The sequence below is a fragment of the Sceloporus occidentalis genome, unplaced genomic scaffold, assembly GCF_023333645.1.
Source record: "Sceloporus occidentalis isolate IW3139 unplaced genomic scaffold, rSceOcc1.0.p SCAF_3, whole genome shotgun sequence".
In the NCBI taxonomy this organism is placed as follows: domain Eukaryota; kingdom Metazoa; phylum Chordata; class Lepidosauria; order Squamata; family Phrynosomatidae; genus Sceloporus; species Sceloporus occidentalis.
In genome coordinates, this window is record NW_028316983.1 from 107,024,228 (window position 1) to 107,051,975 (window position 27,748).

The 27,748-nt window shown below is 43.4% G+C and overlaps 1 protein-coding gene across 1 annotated transcript in view; it reads left to right on the forward strand.

Annotated features, from left to right (window-relative positions):
- The first annotated feature begins 709 nt into the window (after positions 1-709).
- The window catches only part of KCNT2 (potassium sodium-activated channel subfamily T member 2), a 281,831-nt gene continuing 254,792 nt past the window's right edge, over positions 710-27,748 (forward strand). Inside the window, exon 1 of the mRNA XM_089515794.1 lies at positions 710-804. Within this exon, the coding sequence (XP_089371920.1) occupies positions 710-804 (95 nt within the window). The remainder of the gene's footprint in view (positions 805-27,748) is intronic.

A 27,748-nucleotide genomic window follows, 5' to 3' on the forward strand; every position in this document is an offset into this window, starting at 1 on the left:
GGGGGATCCCTCCTGGACAGAAGGCTGAAATGGAGGACGTGTCCTGGAAAAGGAGGACCGGGGGACACCCTGAATGGAGGACCTTTTGGGGGATCCCTCCTGGAGAGAAGGCTGAAATGGAGGACGTGTCCTGGAAAAGGAGGACCGGGGGACACCCTGAATGGAGGACCTTTTGGGGGATCCCTCCTGGAGAGAAGGCTGAAATGGAGGACGTGTCCGGAGAAAAAAGGCTGCTGGGCCCCCTCCTCCCCTCCTGGCTGGGCTGCTGCAGGTGCACCTCTTTCCTCTCCGCTCTGTTTCTTTCCTCACCCCGCCCTCCGCTGCTTTATGCAAATGAGGGACGACGCCATTGGTCGGCAGGGGCGAGGTTCCCAGGGACGTCACCTTCGGGGGCTCCCCCGCCAGCCCCCATTGGCCCAGACGTCCCTGGACCCCCAGGCAGCACACTCTCTGCTCTGAGTAGCGCCAGAGGAGGAGGAGGAGACCTTCCCTCAGGTGGCAGAAGGGCTTCGCAGGGGAAGGAGGAGGAGGAGGAGGAGGAGGAGGAGAAGAGCCAGAGCCCAGGAGGAGGAAGGAGAGAGGGAAGGAGAGAGGGAGTTTCTCCTGCCTCTTCTTCCTCCTCCCCTCAGGAGCCTCTTGGCCACCGCCTCCTGCTTCTCCTCAGCAGCAGCTCCTTCCCCTCCTCTCCTCTCTTTCTTCCCCAGTCAGGATGGTGGACCTGGAGAGCGAGGTGCCTCCCCTGCCTCCCCGCTACCGCTTCAGGGACCTCCTGCTGGGCGACCAGGGCTGGCAGAACGACGACAGGTGAGCAGAGGAGGGGGCGCAGGGCAGGGCAGGGCAGGGCAGGGCAGGGCAGGGCAGGGCAGACCCCCTCCCCAACTGGGCCTTTCCTCCCCCAGCAGCTTCCTTTCAAAGCCATGTGGGCCCTTCTTAGCACCCCAAGCCCTGGAGTTTGGGCTGTGTGTTGCACCTGTTGCCCTCTCATGGCCTGAGAGATGCATGGACCCACAAGTGCTGGCTCCCTGGAGGCTCTTCCAGTGACACCACACACCGCCTCCTCCTTAGCAAGGCAAACCATCTCCTTAGGCAAAGGCTGCAAGTTGCTCTTCACTCTCTCTGTATCTCTATCTATCTATATATCTATCCCGGAAAAATCGCACAGTGATGCAAAACGACTGCCTGTGATGTTGCACAAAACCCACCACTAAAGTGGTCACGACAGCAACAATGCATTTATTTGCGCCACTGCATGTAATAGTCATTCGCACAGCCCCTTGCCAGTTTCGCTTTAATTGCAGGATGCTTTAAGTGCACTTTAGTCTCTCTTTAATGCCGAAATTAGCCCCAGTATGATACATACACTCGCACTTACTCTTTCCTCGCTTACGTTTCTTTCCTCTCTGTGCTTTAGATTTTTGAAGGCAGAATGGCCCCCTCCAGTTCTTTAACCAGCTCCGGAGATTATCAGTTTCACATTATATCAGGTGCCAGCCTAGACTGAATTACCTATTGGAAGTAAAAAGGTTAAATTGCTAGGCGTGTGCCCCTCTCCTTCTCCCTCTCCTTTTCTCTCTCTTCTGCCTCTTGGTCTTTTTCTCAGCCTGTGCAACCCGACTGAAGCGCAGCATCCTTGCTAAGCTCGGCTGCTGCTCCTGTGTCACGTGGCCTTGTGTTGAGAGAAACATCTAATGCTCAGCAGTTACTTTCTTTCCTTATCTAAAACGTCGCCGTTTATTCAAACTGTGCCGAAGCACATCTGAACATTAGTATTGATTTGTTCCACATTGTACTGATGGTGAATCCAGTACACCGGTCAAGGTAATTTCATGGGAACTTCTGTTCTAGCTTGGTTCTACAAGGCATCAAAATGAAAGAGTCCCTTGTCTCTCTCTCTCAATGTTACTTTGGGTGCTCTTTCTTTTGGCCAGTCTCTTCCACACTGTGGCATCAGGTTGTCCTGAGCATTCACTGGACACTTGCAAGTTTCTTCTTGCACATACATATGTGTGTGTGATCAAAATAATATTTATACTTTCTTACAAGCATAGTTTCCTTGTGCACATTTTCCTTGCAGCTGCCAGGTAGGTTCAAATAATTCCTTTCAAAATTTTCCTGTTTTTCTCCTTTCAGCATATCAGATATCCTATGTATTCAGTGCTATGGCGCCAATAGTATGGAGAGAATCTTTGGCAGTTCCTTTGTTTTCAATTACAACTTCCATGACCCTTTATCAGAGTCGTGCTGGTTGAGACGGATGGGGATTGTAGAATCACAGGGCATAGAAATTTCTCACCCCTGATTTACCGGTTACTCATTATGAGTAGTTTAAGAATTGCTTGCGCAGGAAATTTGCTGACAAACCAAGATGTGTCACAAAGATAATGTTCTGCAGATTTAAGACAAATTTGGGGCCGTGCAACTAAACTGTGACATTGATATTCTAGTCCTATATGCGCACATACTGAGAAGTAAGTCTCATTGACTTCCATGGTGTTTACCCTCAAATCATTACCCACAGACTTGTTCACAAGTGATAGGACTCAAGTCCCATACCAGAAATAGGGGGATAATAATAGGGACTTGTCTGTACAATAGAGATGCGTCAGAGGCAGTCAAGTCTGTTTTTCTTCACTTTTTCAAAATCTTGAACTTCTAGAGCAGGGGTTGGCAACCTACGGCCCACAGGCCGGATCCGGCCCGGCAAGGCCTTGGGACTGGCCTCAGCCCGGTCCTGCCGCCAATTGCCGCCCCCACCGCAGCTTCCGCACTGCTCTGGGCGCCAGTTTGAGTTCGGCCCCCCAGTTGTCTGAGGGACAGCAACCCGGCCCCTGGCTCAAAAAGGTTGCCTACCCCTTTTCTAGAGAATCTAAACATTTTAAGACAATATTTTTCTCCCAAACATATTGGCATGTTGCACATTACTGTTTGTCCTTTTGCTGGATGGCAAACCTCTTCATGGAGACACACTTTCTATTCAGGCAGGTGAGGAGAGGTCTTTCAAAGTAGGTGGGATGCTGCCTTTCTCATTTTTTTTCTGAGGTGATCTTAAATTTGCTCAAAGTTAATTTTTATACATAATTCATTTAATTGAATTTTAATATTATACTTATTGTTCTTTATTTTATTTTTTATTTTAATTATTATTATTTTATTTTAATTGCAACTGTTTTTGAATAATGGGAGCCACTTTGAGCTCCAGTTACTAGAGAAAGGCAGCATAAAAATTAAACAAGTAAAAAGTAAAGAAGCTGTTCTTCCAGGATGCTGCAAGCCAGCTGCTAGACTAGCAGATATGTTCTGGGACAGCTCATGAAGGCATTTTGTGTGGTGTGGAATTGTTCCCTTTCAACGTTCCTTCCTTTCATCTTTAGTATAATATATTATTTTTAATTGTTAAGAATCTTCATGTTGCAAACCTTATCACAGGGTTTTCTTGGCAAGTTTCATTCAGAGGAAGTTTGCCATTGCTTTCCTCTTAGGCTGACTGTGACTTGCCCAAGGTCACCCAGTGGGTTTCCATGGCAGAATGGGAATTTGAACCTTGGTCTCCTGGAGGGCTGGTCCTAGTCCAGTACTCAAACCACTATACCATGATGGCTCTTCCATAATGTCCGGATGAATGCTATGTATTGTTCTACATGATGCCCCAAAGCCCACATATTCCTTTGCTACACCATTGCCAATGCCCTCCCCCCTGCTTCTAACCTTGAAGATGGAGGAGGAGAAGTACTCAAAGCATTTCAGGAGCAGAACATACCTGCAACCCCTCTCCAGTTCCCAACTAGTCACTGTAGAAAGAGCAAGTATTTATCCATGATTCAGCACAGGTTCTGACAACCACACATTTTGCAGAAGCTGCCAAGACTTGCCCAAACTGTGGTTCTCTTATGGCAGGGTTGGGCAAATGTAAGTTCCAGGGCATTTGGAAGACTGTTTTTTGTTGTTGTTATGTTAGACTCTTCTTCTTAAGTTTTTTTTTAGTTAAATTTCATAGAATTATACATACATACGGGGGGGGGGGGGGGGAGATGTAAGTAGCCTTAACTTTCAGAATGCAGAATGCAACACTATAATTGGAAAAAAAAATTCAGTACACAAAATGTTTATAGTCGCAACTGCCAACATTTGTGTCATTTCTCTTCATTTCATTTCTGAATCTCCCAAGAGGGCCTCTCCACCACACACTATTCATTAGAGAATACCAGTTTTTCAAAACTAGAAGTAGACTTCTGACCACCTCCAGGTTTTGTTTTATTTGCTTGCTAGTTCCCAGAGGATGGCAGAGACAGCCAATTGTCCCCAGGACCTGAGGTAGTTGCCCAGGCATGTATTCAATTAGATGTTAGAGAACAAGAGGCAGAAAAATATAAGAAGGAGCCTTGTGTCTTTTTTGGTCTTAGTCTAAATTCTTATTGCTAAAGGGAGCTGGAGTATCCAAGAAATAAAAACAGATTGTTTGCCATTAAACAGAAGAGTCCTTCTCAAGGGAGACCAACATGGTTCTCCATCTCTCACTGTTTTATGATCAGAAAGCCACTTGTGTTATAAAAAAATAAAAATAACATGCACAAATGGCTCTGACTGCATCATTAAAACTGAATATTGGGAAATGAAAACTTCAGAAGCAAGTACTACGTATTTAAGCAGCTTTTACTGATGCTCTTATTACTTAAGCTCAGCTGTTTTATGGCACCAATACATTCTCTGTGCCTAATTTTGGGGACACTTTCTGTAAATCACAGGTATTGGTACAGAACAAGGAATTCACTAAAATCAACTAGTGGTTATCTGAAATGTAGCAGAAGACTGGAGCTTTGGACTAATGATTGCATTGAAATGTAAGAACACCAGATACTATGTGGGGCTCGTTTGTTAATCACATTGCAGATCCAGGTAATTAAGACATTAAGAATTAATGTGAGTTTTTTTTTTCTAGCAACATGATATGCTTGTGCAAAAATAAGCAGATGAGCAATCTATACCTAATAAGTGAGTTGTGAAGTAATGTCTTCTATGTGTCTGTTCACTCACCCTGATGTGCTTCCTATTGCATACTTTGTCCTGAATTTAGGTGTGGAGGAGGTGGTCTTAGATCAGATTAGGTAATCTGCTTTATTTAGTCCTGTAATGTCAATTCTGAGAAACATTAGCTCTCCAGGAGCTTGAGCAGAATATCACATCATTTGTTTCCAGATCTGTCTAACTGATGGCAAGAGCTGAAACGCGGGAATTTTCTACATGCAAAACATGTGCTCTACCACTGAGCTATGATTTCTGTCTAAAAAGCCTCCATGTGATGCTGAATATCTCCCAGAGTAACAATTCTTTATCACTTCTATGGATTCATGTTAGAGTTAGTGTCTTCAAGAATAGATCTATGGATTCATGTTAGAGTTAGTGTCTTCAAGAATAGATCTTCTATACTGTGATTCATTGAGCTGACGGATGTATTTAATTCTTCCACTGTCACATTTAACAGATCTTCACTATTTAAATAGGGGAAGGCAAGCTGTGGAAGCCCCTTGTAATTAATGCTAGGCTGGTACCCTCCCTGTGTACTTCTCTTAATTACCTTTTCCTTTAGGTGGGCTTTCAGCAAATGACTGGCTGCTAAGGAATTGGCTTTTAATAAAGAAGTGTTTGTAAATTGCTTTGTACATTCAAATGTGCTTTAGTACCATAACAAGTTTAAAAAAACACCTCTGTTCCTGTTTTTATGTCTGTCAGTGTTAAACTTGTAAGTAACTTTTGCAGAGGAGTGGGGGGTTGTCAGGTGGACAAACACAGCAGACACAGAATTGGCAAAGAAATGGCCACAACTTTATTACACACAGCAAACATAGCAAGAGGGTTGGCCAGAAAGCATGAGGTCTGGATCTGACATCCACCAACCCGTGTTGGTCGATGACCCATTTGCCTGGCCACGCCCAGGCTTCGGGATGACAGAGGGGTAACCGGCCTAAAACTTGCTCACCACTTAAAGTCACCGGCTATGCGCATGAGCGCATCTTCGCCCCATGTCACCGGGGAACGCTGAATCGATGTCGCCCCCGCACTGGCGACATCGCTAGCCCTCAGCACCCCCGGGTCCCGGTGGGACTCCCGATTCCGTGCTCCGCAGCATCGGAAACCACGTCCATCGGATCCACGACCTATGCTGCCGCCCCACAGAACTGTATCTGGAAGTTGTGACAGAGCATAGCAAAATAGGGTGGGTGGGTGGGTGGGGAGCTGGCAAAAATGGCGCCGAGGCCAGGGTGACCTGGGCCTAATGGCTGGCTGGGAAGCGGGGTTGGTCCCACCTCCCGGCCAATCAGGCCCCATCGCCCTTGCGGGCCGCCAATCAGCGGCCACTTCCGCCTCGCGAGGGAGGCTGGGAACTGTAGTTCCTGGGCCCGGAAGTGGCCCAGCGGCGCGGCGCTTCCTCTTCCGCTCCCAGAGGAGTCTGGGAGCTGTAGTCTGAGCCCCACGAGGGCTGAAAGCGCTGCGGCCATGGAGGGTACCCGCTCAGACCCAGCCCAGCCACGGCAGGGTCCTGCGGGCCACCATGCCCACCCCGGGGGGGAGCCCACCATTCTTCCCCCCCATCAGCAACAGGACCAGCCCGGTGAGTCGGGTGGTCCCATTTAATCCCAGCTCTGGGAAGAAGATGGGGCAGAAGTCAAAGAATTAAATGGATGGCTGCTGCACTAAGACCACATTCCCACTTACAAACAAATTGCTTCGTGAACTGAATCGATGGATCGGTTTGGCAGTGGAGCATGATTCACACTACATTTGCCCCGATCGCATTTTCTTGCTGCAAAATAAAATAAAATAACCCACTTGTAATTCTCATTCATGAATGAATAGATTCAAAATGGAGCCACTCCAGCTGGCCAAAGGGCAAATTTAAATAGATTCCAATCTGCATCTGGTTCACACTTGTGTGGAATCGATTTATCCAAAAAGATGGGGAAAAAATCAGCATCAAAAACATGCGAGTTAAATGGGTCTACTGCATTGCCCCCTCTCCAAATTGCTCCAGTGAGTCGGTTCAAGTGAGAACCAGGGTCATTTAAAACAGTTCAAACCGATTTGCAATCCAGTGTAAAACGTAGTGGGAATGAGGCTGATGTATGGCACCTATATTTTCCCCATCAGAACTTTTTTGTTGCTCAAAGTATTTGTGCTTATGGTCCCAAATTATACACCATATTCATTGCCTGAAGTATCCTTCTCATAGATGAACATGTGTTCATCAAAGGGGGTGATGAAACATTAACATTGCCTTCTTGAATTGTTGTGGTTAGTGTTTTATTTATGGAGATGTTTAATTTTTATGCCTAAAATAATAACAGAATTTCATAATGTAACACCATGGGGCAATCATTTAGTAACAGAACGAAAAGGGAAGAAAATGAAATTCATTGTTTTAAAGAAGAACTTGTAAAAAAACCCAAACCCAACCAGTTGGGATCTTAGTTGAAGTAGAGAATGAAACATAGTTCACAGAATCTGAATTGCAAAAGACTGAGCCAATTAGGTAAATCACTTTTTGTTTTTTGCTGTGACATTACCACTTATGTGGATGACTAGTGTGTACATATTTTCATAGAAACATTATCGCTCTTGGGGAAATTTTTGGTAACATTGCCATAGAAACTGTCAGCCCTCACTGATAGGAAATATTTAATGAAGAAAAATTGCATAACATAGTGGTCCTTCGGGAGGCTGACAAGTCTTTAGCTGAACTGTGCCCAACATTGATTAATTTGGTGAATAATAACATAGACACACACACACCTACCAAAGATGATGTCTTTTTGTATCTTGCTTAAAGGATTGCATGCATGCATAGATATAGATTTCCTATAGCCTCTTTTCCCTGAAGTATTCATTGTATTTCACTTGGTCATATTCCTTCCTTGTTAGACTAACTTCGCCTTTCACTGCTGTCCCTATGCCACACACATTAATGGCAAAACATTAATAAATAATGGCACTTTCCATCCCCCAATTAGATTTCCCTTTTTATTCTGAGGAGACATATGAGTTTGTCTATCGGAACCATTTGAAGGAAGGAAATGGGAGGGAAGTTCTGATCCAAAGTGGTAGCAGCTTTCTGACATTGCTGGATCCTCACACAGATGTCATTAATGCAATGGTACTCAAAGTTTTTACCCTTGGGGGTAACAAAACATTTTAATTCATATATTTCATCAAGTGGAGGTGTGTGTGCACAATGTCCATATGTACTTTACACCTACATATGGACATAGGCATGGCCTCACAGGCCTGGATTGTCCTCAATAACAGTGCTGAGCACAGTTATTTTGTAGACCTAGAGGATAGACCAGGCGGATTGGGAAGAAGCTAGAGTAGACTGGACACAACTGGTTAGGACAAAGATTTGCACCAGTTGTACAGACTGTCCTTAAATCAGCCCAGAGGAAAAGTGATTGCAGTGAAGAAATGAGTTGTTCAGGGTTAGTGACAGGAATAGAATGGGAAAGAAACAGCCTGACTTCAGAAGGTTAGCAGTAGGCACCTTGCGATAAGGCTACATAGATACTGCATTGGAGGGGTGAGCAGCTCTTCGCGGCTGAAACAAAAAGGAAGGGCAGTTCACTACTCTGGATGTGAGAGATAAATTTTCATATTCCCCTGCTGATGAGAGAAAAGACTAAGGAGATAGGAAAGATTTACATGCAGGAAGGAGGGAGGCACAATTCAGTCAGGATACTAGACTGAATCTAGGAGAAAACATTATCTGTACCTATATCTAGTGACTAAAATTTTATTAACACCGACAAAACTGGAATCTTTAGTTCTGCACATGGTTTTTGGAGTGCAGTTACAGTTACATCAGAGCCATAACCAGTATAGTTAGTGATTATGTGAGCTGTGGTCCAACAACATGGCGACTAAAATAGTGAAGAGTCTGGAAACCATGCCTTATGAGGAAAGACTTAGGGAGCTGGGTATGTTTATCCTGGAGAACAGACGGTTAAGGGGTGATATGATAGCCCTTTTTAAGTATTTGAAAGGGTGTCACATTGAGGATGGAGCAAGGCTGTTTTCTGCTGCTCCAGAGACTAGAAAATGGAACAATGGATGCAAGCTCTAGGAACAGAGATTCCATCTCAACATTAGGAGGAACATTCTGACATTAAGGGCTGTTCAGCAGTGGAACACACTCCCTTGGAGTGTGGTAGGGTCTTCTTCCTTGGAGGTCTTTAACAGAGGCTGGATGGTCATCTGTTGGGGATGCTTTGATAGTGATTTCCTGCATGGCAGGGGGTTGGACTGGATGGCCCTTGTGGTCTCTTCCAACTCTACAATTCTATGATTCTATGAACATCTGGAGAGCCACATGTTCATCATCTCCTGCTCTAAAATATGCTTTGTGTTTCATTAATTGAAAAATAGGACTAAGGAATAGGGGAACAGTGGAGCAAATGTATTATGGAAGTCACAACTCCACTGTTGTCATTGTATCCATGTCTGTAACTGGATGACCAGCTAATTCTGCCTGGCAATGAAGGAATATGAGATGAGTATGTGTATAACATGGAGAGCTGGAGATGGTGATGGAGATCAGTGTGGGAGAAAAAAATAATTACCCATTTTTATTTTATTTAATTTATTTCCCATGTTTCTCCCAGAGTGGGACCTGAAGTGGCTCACAGAAGGATATATACCAGGCTTGTCTTACAGAGACCTGCTTGGATGAGACTCTGTGCATATTTGTGTTTGTTAATCTCAGTGGAGCTGTAGTCATCTATAGTGATTCAACCCTCCTGATCAGGTGCCCCATTCCAGTCTGCAGGTTTTGAGTGTGTATACCTAAAGGTGGGTTGTGAATACAGAATGGGAATACAGTCTCCCTTGCTGAACTAGCAGAGGTGATTATAGGTTTGGTGTTGGAATCTCCACAGCTAGGACTGTTGGAGGACTTCAGTATCCATGCTGAGATTGGTTTCTTGGGAGTGGATCAGTACTTTATGGCCTCCATGACAAGTGTTATCTGTTCTATTCATGCTGCTGGGTACATCCTGGACCTTTTTTCTCTGCTAGTGGGATGGTGTGATCTTGGTGTGGAGGAACTATCCACAGTCCCATTATCATGGACAGATCATTATCTGGCCAGGTTTCTACTCATTGGGACTCAGAATCTCTGGGGGAGGGGAGACTGATTAGGATGGTCTGCCCTAAAAGATAGATGAATCTGGATAAATTCTTGATGACTCTTGAGGCTTTTTCTGTCACCTCAGTAGGTGATTCTGTTGAAAATCTGGCTGACTTCTGAAATGGAGTGGTGGTGGACATAATCGTTCCTAAGATCCCCTCTTATGAAGTGAAGCCAAAGTGGTTTTCCAAAGAGTTCGCAATGATGAAGTGAGTGAGACAGAGACGAGAGTGACATTGGCAGAAGACTCAAAGTGGGTCTGACTGAACAAGGATTAAAAGCTATTTGAAGGCCTACTCTGTGGCAGTGCTGACATCAAAGAAATTATTTTTGCTGCCACAATTGAAACTGGAGGGAGGAATCCAGCTGTTCTGAGTGGTCAATGGTCTATTACACAGTAGCGCTGAAGTAGAAAATGCAAACCACCCAACAGCCTACTGCAAAGAATTTTCATGGCACTTTTCAGATAAAGTCATTCATATCCACTGTGACTTGGATGCTGTAGTTGATGGATGGGAGAGTGTGTCCCTCTTAGTTCTGCTGGACCTTTCTGTGGCATTCAATACCATTGACCATGATATCATTCTGGGTCACTTCACTGGGGTGGGATGGTTTTCTGCAGTGGCCAGGAGTGCTTTTGCAAGTTTAAATCTCATGTACCAATTGTGCCCTTGATACACCAGATCTGGCAACAGTGGTACATGCCTTAGTTACATTCCATTTGGACAACTGTAACATGCCAAGATGAAATAGTGGTTTCAGTGCTGGACTATCTCTGGGGACCACAGTTCGATGACCAGCTTGGATAGTCTCAGGCAATTCACACACTCTCAGCCTCTGGGGAAGACAGTGGCAAACCTCCTCTGAACAAATCTTGCCAAGAAGACCCCATAATATGTTCATATTAGGGTCACCATAAGTCAGAAATGACTTGAAGTCACAGAGCAACAACAGTGTATTCTACTTGGGGTTGCCTTTGAAGAATATTTGGAAACTTTATCTGGTCCAAAGAGCTGCAGTCAGATTGTTAACTGGGGCAGGATAGAGGGACCATGCCACAGCCTTGTTGAAACAGGACCACAGGCTGCCAATTTGTTTCTGAGCACAATTCAAGGGGTTGATGATGAACTATGAAGCCCTATATCTCCCTATATGAGTCTGAGATCATCTAGAGTTGCCCTTCTCGCAGTCCCACCATCATACAAACATGGTTGATGGGGACACGAGAGACAGCCTTTTTGGTGGCTGCCCCCTAGAACTCCCTTCTCGGAGAAGCCAGAACGGCCCCCTCCATGTTGTCCTTGTGTTGGTAGGCTAAAACTGTTTTATTCAGACTGCATTTTAAAACAGAAAGTTGTTAAAGAATGGACTGGGTGTGCTGTATTATTTTAAATATATTGTTTTAAGCTCTTTTATTCTTTTAAATTTCATTTTATTCCTTTAATATGCACTGTGTTTTAATACTGTAATAGTTTAATTCTATTTTAATGCTCAGTTTTTGTATATTTTATTGCATTGTTCTTTTAAACTGTGAGCCTCCTTGAATCCCAATTTTGGGGAAACAGTGGGATATAAATAAATATGCTGCTGCTGCTGCTGCTATTTATTCAGTGTGTATTCTGCTTTATGTGATGGCATCTCTGCCCCTGGTATCACCTGGGACAGTGGAGTGGGGCTTCTGTCAGCAGTGTTGTGGCAGCCAAAAGTTTGTACTTGCCCCTTCTTCTTCACTGCTGCTGTGGTACCACTCTACTTATGAGTAAAGAGGTGCCATGGCAGCGAGGTCAGGAGGATCTCACTTGGCCTTCTCCTTTGCTGCCATGGTGCTGTTTTCATGAGGAGAGCGGCATCGCGGCAGTAAGAGTGAGAGGGGTGAGGAAGAGACTGCTGCTGCAGCTGCCAAACTAAGAGGGGCACACTTGCCCCTCCTCACCACCGAGCAGGAGTAGGATCTGACCAGGTGTCATCCCCCTTCTGGGGTGCCAGCTGGTGTGGACTACTGCACTCCTCTAGTAATGCCACTGACTTTATGAGTAGAGTGGTGCCATGGAAGCATAGTCAGGGGGCTCACTTGGCCTCCCCCTTTGCTGTTACAGCACTGTTCCCCTCATAAGTAGCATGGTGGTGCAGCAGTGAGGTCAGGAGGGCCATGCTCAGCTTCTGCTTTGCTGCTGTTGCACCATTCTCCTTAGAAGCAGATCAGTGCCATGGCAGCAAAGTTGGGAGGGGTGCGGAGGAGGTTGCCAGTGCTGCAGTGAAGCCAGGAAGGGTGCACTTTCCCTTCCTCACCCTACAGCAGGAGGAGGCCTGACTGGGTGTTATTACTCTTCTGGAGTGTGACCTGGTGTGGGCTGTACCCCCTGCACCTATAGTGGCATCCCTGGCTTTATATAGTATAAGAGAGGACAAAATATGTATACTGTTGTCTCCGCAGAAATGGTAGAAATCTGCCCTAAATGTGGAATATCAAAAGCTGGAGGCAATGTGTCCTACTTTTTGTTTGTAGTTTTTGTGTTAGTGGGGCGAGGGTAATGCAGTCATGAAGTTACAAGTTATAATGCCTTATTGGCTTAATTTAGTCCCTGTACCAGGAGGTAGGTGGGATATAAATAACAACAACAACACAACAATACTTGGTCATGTGTATGGGAACCTGATACCTTGAGTCTAGGATAGATCATACTGGCACAAGTACATTATGAGTGCTCATCAGTGCTATAGCTTTGTACTGAATTCACATGCATAGTTGGCTCATAGGTGCCATTGCTGTCTTGTGCACCTGTGTTGTTTGAAGACATATATAGCAGCACATGGCTTATACTCAGAATTAACTGCTGCCATTCATATATTTGGGAAGCTTGTACAGTACAGGTTTTCTCATGTGCTGAACAGAATGAAAGGGGCTTACCATTATGTGCAGATGGTAAGGGTAAAAGTGCAAGCATTTATGAGAAACTCCCTTGAAATATATTTGATTTTCATTTTTCTTTTGTAGTAATTTTAATTGGTCCTGCCTAATTTCAAGACTTTATCCTGCTAATGGCCTTTTCAGTCAGATGGATACTGGATCCTTAATACAATAATTTTTCTTTACATCTTCTAGAACTCCCTGTGCAATTATTAGCACACAAATTATTAGATTTCTGTAGGCTGCAAAACACAGTATATTTTATTAACAAACCCTTTCTATAGTGATCTAGGTATTTAAGTTAGCCTGGCTTCCCCCCCCCCCCCCCCCGGCTTTTCCTTTTTTGGCTTTGTTCAGCTCTTCTGTGCTTCAAGATTATTGTTTAGGAAGCACAGAACAAGATGGATTCTGAATCTTATTGTGCTGTATTGTATACATCTAATGTAGGGCCAAGGCACAAAATGGTAATGGAACAATTTAAGAGTTATGCTACTTTTCATAAATTTAATAAGTTCTAATTGAATAACTGATAATGGACAGCTATTATGTAACTTTCAACTATTGCATGCCCTGCAAGTGATTGGATGATTATTTGGGGTGGGAAATGTAGGTCTGGTGCTAGAACTGCCATCTAATGAGTTACAATTTTCTACCTGATGCTGTGACTGTTAAACCTCTAGGGGCTTGCATAAATAGATCCTACACATCCAGTGTCATTGCAGAGTGCACTTCATCACAATTTCTCATTTTGAATTCAGTGCAACAAAACCATGTCCATTTACTTGTATTATGGGTGGGCGTTTGGTGATTTCCTTCATTTCATTGGCAAATCACTCGGCATTTATCAGTGGATTAATAATGGGGGTGGGGGGGGGAGGCAAAGTTACAGAAATAAATCCACAATCTTAACTATTATATGTGCAGGAATAGCAGCATGTACCATACTTCTCCCAAATACCATGCATTTATTCATAGCAAATTACTTGTAAGTTGTTGGGAAAGTTCCTGGGCAGAAAAACCAGGGATGATGGTGGCTTAGTGGTTAAGACACCAATTCTTATGGCAGTTTAAGGCCAGATTGCTGCATGATGGGGTGAGCTCCTGACACTAGTCCCAGCTTACGCCAACCTAGCAGTTGGAAAGCATGCAAATGCAAGTTGATAGATAGGTACCACTTAAGTGGGAAGGTAACAGCATTTGGTGCCGTCATGCTGGCCACATGACCATCAGAGCAGTCCTCGGACAATTCTGGCTCTTTGGCTTAGAAATGGAAATGAGCACTGCCCTTGACAGTTGGTTACGATTTGACATGAATGTCAAGGGACTACCTTTACCTTTCACCCTTTTTACAGCTTAACTAAAAACCATTATGATCTGCTAGTCTATATAGGACCAGCCCCCAAGGACACTATGCAGGGTTAGCCACACATAAAAATCACATAATACACAGTTCTCCCCATTGTCATTCTCACACCTCTCCCTTCGTCACTCTCATGGTCTGATTATGGTGGCACCTTCTGGGCTTGCTTCTTGAAAAGGCAGTACACATGTTTGGCCTTTGTCAAAGTGCACACAGACATATAAGCATTGGGTGTGTTATACAGTACACTTGGTCCACGCAGGGCAGAAATGAGGGCCAGTATCCTGCATGGACTATTTGTATCTCAAAAATGTCCTATAATCCTCTGCAACACAGTGGAGTTTGATTTTGAATTTGCAAGATTTCCTTTCTGAGAAATAATTTTGTGAGCTAAAAAAGTTAGCTTGTTAGCTGATGAGAAGCTAAAGGGAATGAGGATGTGTTGACTGGTGTTAGAAGGAGGCTCAGGCATCTGGAAAATTTGTGAGAAGCATGGATACCTTTGGCTTCATTTAATGTCCTGGTTGTGCTAGGTTAGGGATCTCTCCTGATATTGGTAAGGAAAGGCAAAATTTAGCCTGTGGGGCACTTTTAGCTAGGAATGTTGTAGAAACCATCCATCCTTCAGTTACAGTATTTGTGTTGAGATGCTGTGGGCATTGCTAATTTCTCGTTATTGGAGTGGTGTGTGTGTGTGTGTTTTGTTTTCTCCATGGAGTCTTTGCTTCAGGCTGGTATGGTTGCATTGAGCTGTTTGTTTTGTTTATATTTCTTAGTCAAATCTTGCAGCAGTGGGAGCTATGAGAGAACTGGATAAATAGCAGAAGTAAGGAAGAATAGAAGTGTCCTGGGAAGGACATATTAATGGTGCTGGGTAACAGAATTCACAGTACAAGAAATCTGTAAGTTGATCATTATCTATGGTAGCCTTAGCTACTGAAAGACATCCTAGAACACACTTTGTTAGCAAGAAGATGACTATTGAATTTATTAAAATCCCAGCTAGGTTTACTATACTACATTGGTGATCTGAGTAGGTGACATGGGCCCCCTCCATCATTGCAGGATGAGGTGTCCCCAACACAAACCATGGACTACCAGTGCTAGCCAAACCCATCTGTATGGACACATCTAGGTTAGATCCCTTTTCAAGTAGGATTTGCTGCTGGACAAAATGATTTTGCTCATAAATCCTATATAGCTTTGGTCCAGGTATCTCAAAGTTGTTATCTCCCTGTTTAAGCCTCCCTGAGTTTTAAGAACCATTGGAAAGGGCTTTGTCTTAGTCTTACCACCATCACAGACATGTTTGGTGGGGACATGGAAAAGGGTCTTCTCACGACTCCTCCCACAATCTAGAATTTCTTCCTGTGGGAGTAGGGTTGCCATAAGTCAGGACCTCCAAACCAGGACAAATGTAGGACAGATGTAGGACAATATTTTCAAATGTAGGACACATTTTAAAAATGGAGGACATGCAAAAAGACTAATGTAATTATAAATTCATGCTTCTTAGCCATGATCCAAATGGAGGACATTTTGAAATTTGACAGAAGAGGACATATCCTGGAAAAGGAGGAGGATGCCTGGTCACCTTGTCTCTAGTCCAAAATACACTGCCGAAATAAAACATAGCTGGACTGAAATGCCCAGAGTTCCTCACCAAAACTGCATCCACCCTGAGGAAATAATCCAGTTTGAGAGTGACTTAACTGTCATGGGTTAGTGCTGGGGAATGCTGGGAATTGTAGTACTCTGTGGCTCCAGAGCTATCTCTAACAGGGAGTCCCATAACCCTCCAAACGTAGTTGAACTGCAGTGCCCAGAATTCCTCACCAGGTGCATCCACACTGAGGAAATGGTCCAGTTTGAGACTGCTCAGTGCTGGGGAATCCTGGTAATTGTAGTCTATTGTGGCCTCAGAGCCATCTCTGACAGAGAAGTCTTAATGTCTCCCAAACACTAGCATTCCCAGGATTCCCTACCATTGAGTTAAACCAGTCTCCAAGTGGGTTATTATTCCTGCAGTGTGTGAGAGATATATAAAAGCTAGGGACTGGATTCATTTGGAGGATCTCTGTGTCCAAAACACACTGCTTGGACTGCCAGGGCTCAGTGCTATGGAATCCTGGGAATTTTAGTTTATTATGGCACCAGAGCTCTCTGACAGAGAAAGCCAAATGCCTCACAGACACCAGAATTCCAGAGCATTGAGCTGGGGCAGTTAAAGGGGTCTCAAAGTGCAGAGGGGGGTGGAGAGAAAAGCCAGGGAGCGTGAATGAGCAGCTCACCTCGGCTGTGGCTGCTCTGAAAGTAGTAGTAGTAGTAGGAGGAGGAGAAGGAGGAGGGATGGAGCCAAGGGAAGTGGCCAGGACCATCCGGAGGCGCCCCTGCTTTTCCTCATCATCGCAGCCTCCTCCCTTCCACCGCAGGCCCCAAAGGGCCAAACTGCTGGTAAGAGGCTCTGCCCCCAGGCAATGCCTCCTCCTCCTCCTAACCTCCTGGCCCTGAAGGCTCTTCCAGAGTCTGGCAACCTCCTCAACCCGGGACAAGCCTGAGTCAAGGAGGAAACCACGCAGGGACGCCCCCTACTGGTGAAAAACCGGGAATGTCCCGCCAGCAGGAGGGTTATGGCAACCCTATGTGGGAGACTAGGGGCTTGTCTGCATGGACCAAAAGGCCTGTCCCCCATGTTGTGGCACCATCCTGTTTGGAGAACACATAACTCAAACCCTGGTTCTGGTGTGGGTCCAGCACATCCCACACCAGAAGCGGGAATAGGATTCACATGAATAAAATATGTTGTGACAGCTGTCTCCACGGGTGTTCTGCTTGGCATGCAACACCACTACTGTGGGTCACTAGTTCTGAGGCTAGGACAAAGTTCCCAGCATGTAACCATTAATGGGTGCCTTGCTCTAACCTCAGATGCGAGTGACCCAGGGTGGGACAAAAACAGAGGTTTAGGTAATGGGGACAGATTGAGGCTGCCCCTGGAGTATCCTGGTCAGCACAGATGAGACCTAGGTTGGCCACCTGTCTGAAAACACCTTTGCATTTGGGCAAGCTTTCAGCTGATAGTTCCCTGCTGTAGAAGGGTCTTTTAATGGGGGGAGGGAGTTTGCTATATTTTTATATTCATTGTTATATTTTTTGCCTTTAAAATATTTAAAATTAGTGTTTGTAATGGGACTGGATATTTAATTGTGTTTCAAACTTTTGTACTACAGATTGTTGTAACTTGTTTTTTTAACCTGTATGGTAAGCAGCCTTGGGTCCCATATTAGGAGAAAGGCAGTATATAAAATGAAAATAATTAAATAATTAAATAAATAATATTTCCCTGCATCACAGTGGTTTCTGTAGTGCTAGCTGCACACACATTTCTGCATATCAATTCTTTTGTCATCATACTCTTGGACAGAGGACATTTCAAGTCTATAAGACATGTATTTACTTGTTGGTGGGCTGAGGTGGGGAAGGGAACCCCAAGCTGATCTGTAAGCAAAGGGAGGCTGCTGCCTTCTCTTCACCTCGTTCCCAGTATCACAACTCCAGTCCATTTGCCACTGAGACTTACCATTCTTATGGAATTGTGGGGCAAGAAATTCCTCCCTTGAACTCATCAGAAACCTGTGCTATACCTTTCCCATCAAGTTAGGAAAAATGATTAATGAAGTGAGTGCATACGTTCGTGTGTATGTGTGTGTATTTTTGGGGAACAAAAACATCATAGTACACAACAAAAATATTAAACCTCTGTACTGGGAGGAGAGAGAAACTGGGACATTTTAAAAGCAGCTGAAAAAGTGGGGACCTAGATGCTTAACTGATACTGTCCCTGCTAATCTGGGTCAGTTGTAGGTGATGATGTGACAAAGGAGAAAAGGAATATCCTTCACATTCAGCAAGTTTTTCCATAAGAGGGAGGAGAAAGGCTGCTCACTTGATTTGCCAGTTAGAAACTTGGCACATAGCAGGGAAAGTGCGGGCCTGGAGGATGATGTATGAAAGGACTAGACATTTGGACTAGGAAGGGGTTAATCCTTAAGTGAGCTCTTTATCCTCTGACCATGCTGGATGCATCAATAGCTTTCTATTTTAGACAGGATTTGGGAAGGTGTAGGTCAGCTGACTAAGGGTGCATCTACACTGTAGAAATAATACAGTTTCACAGCACTTTAACTGCCATGGCTCCATCTTACAGAATCCTGGGATTCGTAGTTTTGTGAGGCACCCATATGCTGTGGCAGCTAAAGACCCCATAAAACAACAGATCCCATGATTCCATAGGATTGAGCTAGAGCATTTAAAATGGTTTCAAACTACATTATTTCTAAAGTCTTACAGGAGATTTTTTTTTAATGACAATGTTAGTAACAGGCCTGCATTTTGTCAAGTTGTTGTTGTGTTGTTCTGTGTTGGAATGCTGTGGAGGGATATCTTTGCAGGCTGTGACTAACATAGTCTTGTTTGATATTTAACACCTTTGCCTGATAAGGAAGTCAGTGAAGCTTCAAAAGCTTGAAACATAAAGGTGTCAGTGTTTTGTTGATTTTAGATGCTTATGAAATAGAAATTTCTAAGTCTTCTAACATAAAACATTTCAAAAATGGTTTCTTTACTGTTATGCTCTGTATTATTTCTTAGTCAGAGAGATGCCAAGAAATAAACTCTCAGTTGTGAAGTACAATCAGCTCTCTGAATTCACAGATTCAACCATTTATGGCTTGAAAATGTTTTTTAAAATATAAAAATTCCAAGAAGCAAACCTTGATTTTGACACCATTTTACTATGACATTGTATTTAATGGGGTTTGGTTATCCATGGATTTTGGTATCCAAGGGGGCTGTGGAACCGAATCCCAGTGGATACCAAGGACCCACTGTATATTTTTTAGGGGTGTGGGGGAGATTTCCAGTACATGTGTTGTCGTATCTTTCTTTATACATCCTTCATTAGCCTTAAATGTCTGTCTTCCAATCTTGCGTCCCACATTTTATCTTCAATGACCACTGTATTGTGGGTTTACACAGCTGTAAAACTGCACCATGACATCCAGGAACCAAAGCTTTCCTAAACCAGAGTGTTTGTTTATTGCAGGTGGCTAGCCTTTAGGTTTCAGATAGCTTTTCCTTGCTTCTGGCACTGAAGATGAACATAAGTCACATTCCTGTTCTCCTGGTAGCAGTGGTGTCCTGCCCCTGGGACTACCAGGAGATGGGGCTAAGGCCACACTTACCCCTTCTTCCTTGTGGTGCAGTGGCCCCCTCGTGAGGAAACTGCTGCCACTACAGGGAATCGGAGCTGGGAGCACTCAGCCTTCTCCCTCCTCCCAATGGCAGAGGCATAATCATGAGTGCGCATGGCCTCAATTCCCCATGGTGGTGCCACCATGAGGAGGGAGAAAATTCTGCTGCCGCAGGGAATCAGGCATCATAAGGAAATCACTGCCGTCACAGGGAATTGGGACCAGGTGTACTCATGAGGAAGCCTCTGCTGCTGTGGGGAGAGAGAAGGCCGAGTGTGCCCAGCCCTGATTCCACACGGTGGTGGCAGTTTCTTCTTTCTTGCAGCAGCAGCGGCCTCTTCATGAGGAAATTGCTTTTGCCATGGGTAATTGGGGCTGGGAGTGCTCACACCTTCCCTTCAGTGGGAGGACAGCCCGATCAGGTGTCATCTCCTTTCTGGGGTGTCACCCCCCTTCTGGGATGTCACCCGGTGCGGGCCATACCACAACACACACTCAGTTATGCCACTGTTTGGTAGGTTTTCTGTAGGCAACTGATTGACCACAGTGCAAACAGTGAATTGGACTAAAGAGGGCTGGAGTCAGATCTAACATTGATCTGTTTATATTGTTGCTGTTTGTTTGTTGCTATTGTTCCTCATTAACACTTAATGGCCTACATCTGGAAGTTATTTTCAACTAGAGCAGACCCAATGAATTAATGGAAATTTGGCAAGTTAACGTGTATCTTTCATTGATTCAGTCTACCAAATGACTAGTCCAATCAGCACTGAAAGTTAGATTTCAGTCAATTGCCCTTAAAAATGAGGTCTCAGACAGAGTAGTACTGTTTTATTTTTTAAAGCGGACATTATGCACAATTGTGCTCCACTCAGGTCAGTGGAACTTAAGTATACCAGAGTGTGCATAGTGCTGTGGCCTTTATGATTTCCTGCCAGCACATGTGAATCTGGATGTTCTACCTGTTCCCACACTCTGGTATTGACCTTTTTGGGTCTGGATAAATGTGCTTATGAAAGTGAAAGTAAAAGTGGGCTTATCACACAGATAAAATATTTGGAATTGATGTTGGATACTGTTGCTCTATAGCCAGAGCTTTTTGAAGATGATCCATTTTTGACAAGTATAAGAAATGTTGGATTTTTTGCCTGAGGTCCCTCAAAATCCTGCAGCTCATACTGTCCACCTTAAAAGCTGAACCACCATCTAGTGACAAGTAATCATAAACAATTCTGTGGTCTTGGTATTTAAACTACTAAGGAATATAGTCAGTCACAGAAATAAATGATGTTTTGACACCACAAAGTGGAATAAATTGCCCTTCTTTCTTCTGTCCCCAAAGTCCTTAGATAGTTTTCTGCATGAGCAAAAGGGAGTGTGTATACGGTGTTCTGTGCCTTCAAGTACTGTTGTTTCTAACTTATGGAGACCCTAAGGCAAACCTATGATGGGGTTTTCTTGGAAGAATTTGTTCAGAGGGGGTTTGCCTTTGCTTTCCTCTGAGGCGGAGAGTATGTGACATGCCCATGGTCATCCAGTGGGTTTCCATGGCTGAGCAAGGGTACAAACTCTGGGCATAGTCCAGTGCTCCAACCAATATACTACACTGGCTCAGTTCTGAACACCAAAACAGAGGGGAAAAGGGAGAGCAGATAAGCCAGTCGCACCAGCTATGCCCATCATGTTAAAGAAGCATAGATTTGTATGTCTGGCCACAAAAATGGAATTATACGAAGTGGTGCTAATGAAAGAAAAATAATAATAATGAGGGAGACTGACAATAATTCCTTTGAAAATGTATTTCGTCCTAGTCTAAAACACTAAGCTAGAGAGACAATGAAAACAAACCAAGTCTACACTATTACTGGGCCTGTGTTCCAGTCTTGAATTGTGGAACAGTTGAAACAAGTTGGTTTATAACTGTCAGAGGCAACATAGTTCTGTTGCAACATCTATTCATAGGAAAATCATTTGGTGGTTTGCATTGTATTCAGTCAAATGGGAATGAAATTCATAGTTTTTTCTTTGAGATTATTTTGTTTAGGTAATGTACAACTGCAATGGGCTATATAACCTAAAGGCACCAGATCCTTTCTGATCTTGGAAGCTAAGCAAGGTTAGCCTGGGTTAGTACTTCGGTGGGAGACCACCAATGAATACCAAGTACTGTAGGCTATATTTCAGAGGAGGCAACTTGCCTAAAAATCTCTATGAAATTCATGGGGTCATTGTAAGTCAACAGGTGACACACATAGTGAGACAGATGTTATTCCTCTTCTCTCCATAGACAACAATCATGAAAGAAGTGTTGCGTGTCCCTATGAATGGAAACCCAACCGGCACAGTGTAGTTCAGTGATGGAGTAGATAATTTGCATGGCATCCCAGGCCTCTTCACAAGGGGATAGTAAGGACATCTTTCTGAAATCATGGGTGTATGTTGTTCAGTGTTCATGATAGATAACTCAGTGATATAGAGTGGCTTCTTATGATCCTGATTTTTGTAACTCCTGAGCCCCCATCATATCCTTGCAAAAGAAAAGCAACAAGAAAAACAGATTGATAAACTCTTGTGACTGTATCTCTGAGTGCATGGTCTCTGCATAAAATGTTCAGTGCTTATGTGCTGTGTATGTTAGGTTGTGTGTTTATGAGAAGGGAAGGGCATATGCCTTCTTTTTTTGTCCCATGAACTGAAGAACAAGCAAGGGAGCAAATGAGCTTTAAAGATTGGGTAGCCCAAGACATTTTGTTAAGTAGGATAGAATCAAGGTTCCCAACCCCTGGGTTAAGGTATATAGAACCTAAAGCTAGCCAAGTTGTTTCGATATGGCATGCAGATAACATCAAAACTCCCTTTCCCATTTCCTGCCAGTAAAAATACAATGGAGTACAAGCAAATTAAATAATTAACCATTTGCTCCCCTTTTATGGTACTCAACATCTGCCACATGAGAAAACTACCTCTCCCTGCAGGCAGGGCTGGCCTCAGGAAGAATGAACTGATTGGTGACAATAGTCTGTCAAGTGCCTGTGTTGTAAATTATTTTTCCCAAGTCAATTAGCACATGTGGCATATTGAAAGACTGCAGTGCACACTTTCACAAAATGGCTGCTGTGGGGGACATACTGATTTGCAAAATGGTAGACATAGTCTGTTATGAAAGACTCATTTCACAGACATATTTATTATTATTTGGGCAGATGATGGATAACAATTCATTTAACAATGAATCTACCAAAGCACAATAAATCCATGATTCTTGTCCTGTTCCCCAAATATGTGCATGTAAGTGATTAGAATGATGAACTGAAACTTGGATGATTCAAGTTTTCCTCCCCCTGAACCATGAAACTCAGTCTGCCTGACAGGGCTGTTGCAAGAATAAATGAGGAACAGAGCTATATATGCTGTCTTAGGTTCATTGGTTGAAAGGTGGTACATCAAGCTGTCATAAATAAATGAGAAATATCTGCAGATAATTAGGTGAAAAATATTTCAATCGAATTGGATGTTTCATATAAGAAAGTAGCAGGAATTGTAGGTACAGTGAAACAGGATTTGTGGGTAGGGTGGGGAAGAGACCCACCACCCTTTATTCCATTTTACATTAACATAGAGAATTCAGTCTCAGAAAAATAAAGTGTATTAATTTGCATGACTTTTTAAAACTTTTAGTCAGATTAGCAGCAGTGATACCTAACACTGGCTATTAACCATCAGAGAAATAAAATGATAGGGATGCCAATGTACCTCTGAGTGTGGATGGGGAAATGAGCAACAAGTGATGGTTGTCTCCATCCTCTCCGTTGTGAGCCTCTTGCGGTCTTTGGCTGGTTGCTGCTAGACCTTTTGGTCTGATCTAACAAGGCAGACTTGTGTTTTATGTTCTTATTGACATGACCATTTGAACTGTACTTCGTTAGTGAAACAAAATGTATTACAGCATTCCCCTGCCAATTCAGTAGTGTGTCTTTTTGAGAGAGATGGCAAAAGAGTGTTTACGAAGTATAAACAATTCAGAATATGCCAGCAAGAAGAAAAACAATATAATAGGCATCTGTTTGGGCAGTAAAAAAAATAGAAAACATTCTTGTAAATCACTTGGCTACAATAAAGAACCTAGAGGTATAAGTAAAATATTCTGTGGGGAAAATTACAGTTTTAGAGGTACAGAAGTAGTGGAAAGCTTTTGATTCTATTGGCACCAAGGTACTGTAAGCGCAGCTGGCTAGAAGAATAGCTGTAGACCCTGGAGATTTGTTGTTTTGATAGTTATCTAATAGTGAAAATTGCTTTCTGTTGCTCAAATTTTCATTTGAATTATCTAGGCAGTCTGGCAAGAGCTCATCCCAATTATGACTGGTGCCAAGTTAGTGTTTCCATTGGTACTTTTACCTGGGATTTGGCACAAAGATTAGCATGAGAGCTGCCCTGTGTTTATATTCCTTTTCCCTCTTTTGAATGTGCAGAAGATATTGAACTGCACAGCATTGGGAATCAGCCACATAGGCATGAAAACAGCCTTGTTTAATTTCTTGCGGTGAGTAGGAATTACTGTCAGGAAGAGAAGCTTTATACAGGAATATCCTGGAATAGAAGGGGGCACTTTGTGTCTCTTGTATTCTGCCTTCAGGCCAGTGGTGTGTCACAAATTGCTGTCATAATTGGAGTGTGGGTCAGTAAAAATGTCCATTGACTAGATGTAGACTTTCTAGTAAAATTAGATCTGTGGAATTTTAAAAGTCTCCTCATGGTGATTTGCACTTGAAGGTGAGTGAGGCAGTGGGATGGAGGGAAGGTGGCATAGGCAAAGTAAAAGGATCCAAATATATCATGCCATGACTGAGCTGCTTTGCAGCACTAGGCATGCTTGTTTGGAAGTAAATCTTAATTAAATCAATTATCCTTACTTATATCACAGTTCACAATTTTAGAACAGCTTTACTGCTTGCATTCCAGCCTCTTTTATTGTTCAACCAGAGCCTTAAGCAGTCTAGCATTTTTCCTGGAGATGAGATAATCTATATTACAAAATTATTACAGTTTGATGACACTTTAGCTGTCATGATGTCCATCCTACAGCATGTTGTAATTTGGTGAGGGAGATCTAGAATTCTTTGCTAGAAAATGACACCCATCCTTGGCAACTGCAGCATTAGCACTCTCTCGGGCACAGAAATTTAAGTACCTCACCAAACTACAGATCCCAGGACTCCACTGAATGGAGTCACTGCAATTAAATGGTATCAAAATGGTATAACTGTGCAGTGTGGACACAACCTAGTGTCAGGATGGCAGCATCCAGGGAAAATATTCCAGATGTGTAACAATATGGGACAAAGTTGAGAGGTTACTCTGGTTCAAGCAGAAGCCATTAAGAGTCAGCATTTGAAGACTGCTGTGTCATAGGAAGCTGATGATACACAGTGGGGACAGGAAGGCACCAGGTGGCAAAGCTGCAAAGTCATGCCACATGGGGGAGGCAGGAAATAAGTGTTACACATCAGTAAAGGTTTGGGCTAGAAGCTCCAGCATTGGACATGTAGGAGGAGCTTCAATCAGTGTTGCCAATTTCCAGGGAATTCCCCGGTTTATGGGTAATTTAAAAGCTTTCTGTTTGATTTCCGTGCATGAGATATTTAAGGGTAAATTCCATGGAATCAGCCCTTCCCATCCAACCCCCCAAAAATGGCTCGAAAATATCTCCCCCAAAATGGCTGAAAATACATCCTATCCTGTAAGTCCCGCCTCCTTTTGCCTTCCCATAGTGCCTTGCAGCAACCCCTAACCCAGAAGTCCTGCCCCCTGACCCGGACGTCCCACTGGGGAATTTGGAGGCATTCTGGAGAGCCAATCAGGGGATTCCCTTTGAGGGTGATTAGCAACACTGGCTTCAATACTCAGTGTGGTGGTGTGGTGTATATAGTATTGGTGAAGCATTCTGTCAATGAGAGTGAGATTTTGTGAACAGTGTGCTGTCATGTGTGCAACCTCTGTATGTGGGAGAAGGAGTTCTCCAGCCTCCACTGAACTTTAGTGACTTCTGTGGTGTGTGTTACAGGCACAAACCTTCAGCAGTGTGCACTTCGGGTCACACAAGTGCACCAACACCTAGGATATACTTTCCCTAGATTGCCCAGTGCTGGCACTTAGAAATCAGCATGACTGTTCAGTCCACATGCACTGTTCCAGTAATTATTCAGGCTTGTGCTGGCCATACAGCAAAATAAACAAAATCCAAACTCCATAAAAGGGTGATGCCTTTATTGGTCAACCAAAATGCACAAAACACATAATACAAGCTTTCAAAGCTCCACTGGCTTCTTCATCAGGTAAAAGATGTTAAAAATCATATAGAGGAAGAAAAAGTGACAGGTGTTGGAGTCACAGGCCTACATTATGTATAGATATTGCCTCTGCTGTAGTTCAGTTATTTGGAGGAATCTCAACACTGGCAAATCTATGCCTCTCTTGAGCATGTGGGGACAGAGATAAAGGATAGGAAAATTTAAACTCCGCTGCAACAGTAAAGTAACTCCTCAAAATTATTGAATCTTGATCTGCCTATGTTAAATTGTTAAAGCTACAGAAGTTTTCATATGTGTCCCTTTTTTTAAAAATGTGATCAATCTATCTGTATTAGTTTATTTCAAACTTGGTTCAAATTCAAAATGGTACAGCATAATAATGGCAAGAAAATGCTTTTATGTTTGAAAGCTACAAAGCCTGTTTCATTCTTATAAACTGCAGTGTATAGTCTTAGTCCTAGCACAGAATTTAAACTATGGAGAAATTTATTGATTGAGATGGGCAACACTCAGCTCCCAGCCTTCATACGCTGCCACTGAGTTTTGCCACTCTGCTGCTGAATTCACCAGTACACTACTGGTTATTATTTGCAAAAGCCACATTTTCATTTGAAAACATGGGGAAAGTTTCCACTGCAATTTCTTTGAATACAGAAAGGAGTTATTGCTGCACTGCTGAGCTGCAGGGGTGGGGGATGTAGCCCTGAATAGGTTGCAGGTAAGTGGTCATAGGTGTAAAACAAGCCTTGGATCTACCAAAGTGATTCACCTCCATTCTGTGCTGTTTTTCATGCTTCAGGAACATATATCATCTGTGGGGGGCACTTCATCCAAAAATCTTTTAGTGATTTTCACCTTCAAACATTAAACTTCAAGAAGTCCGCACAAGCTGCTTTAGAGGGTTTTGGCCTAGTTTCAGTGGGATAAAAATTCTATGAATGTTTCTCTCTGAAAACCAGGCTTCCAAATAATATATATTTTTAAAATCTTGTTCAGTGCTCTGTCTGTCAAGGGTCTACTTATGACAAGAAGACCAGCTTTCAAGGATCACAGCTGGAGCCTTCCTGTGCTTAACCTTCAACTGTTCTTTCTGACAAGTGGTTCCATAAACTCTAAGCAGCCGTGCCAATCTTATTTGCATGGTAGATAATAAGACCGTGGCATCAGTATGTCATAAAATATGGAATTCATAAGACATAATGACACCAGAAAATATGCTGCTTGTTGAAATCCAAGGTTCAAATTCATCAGATGGAAAATAAGGGACCCAGTAAACAACCTTGACTTGTCCACACCTGGCAGTAAGGTTTTTGGTTAGCAACCTGAATCCGGAGCTTTGTAAGCGTAGATGTTTATTTAATCAAAAAGAAAAGAAGTTCTTTTTCTCTTGGGATGCAATCCTGTAATACTCACCTGGGTGAAAGTGTCCTTGGATTTGATCAGCTTACTGCTGAGACAACACAGTAGGATTGCTACTGTGCCACAATATATACTGAAGCCTTTCTTTGACTGATGCTACCAAAAGCAGCCATGAAGTTGACCAAGTGCCAATCTCTGTGGGGCAGCTGGGCATGCTGGTTTATAATACATGTTGGGTGTGATCTTCCCTTAAGACATGTTGTTCAACAATGATCATTAAGATTCAGTTCTTTATTCCAAATTGTATACCACCTAGATTCTCAAACAGAGACCCATGCTCTCCTGGGAGGGGGTGCAACAGTTTCTCAAGGGGCACACCAACCTCAG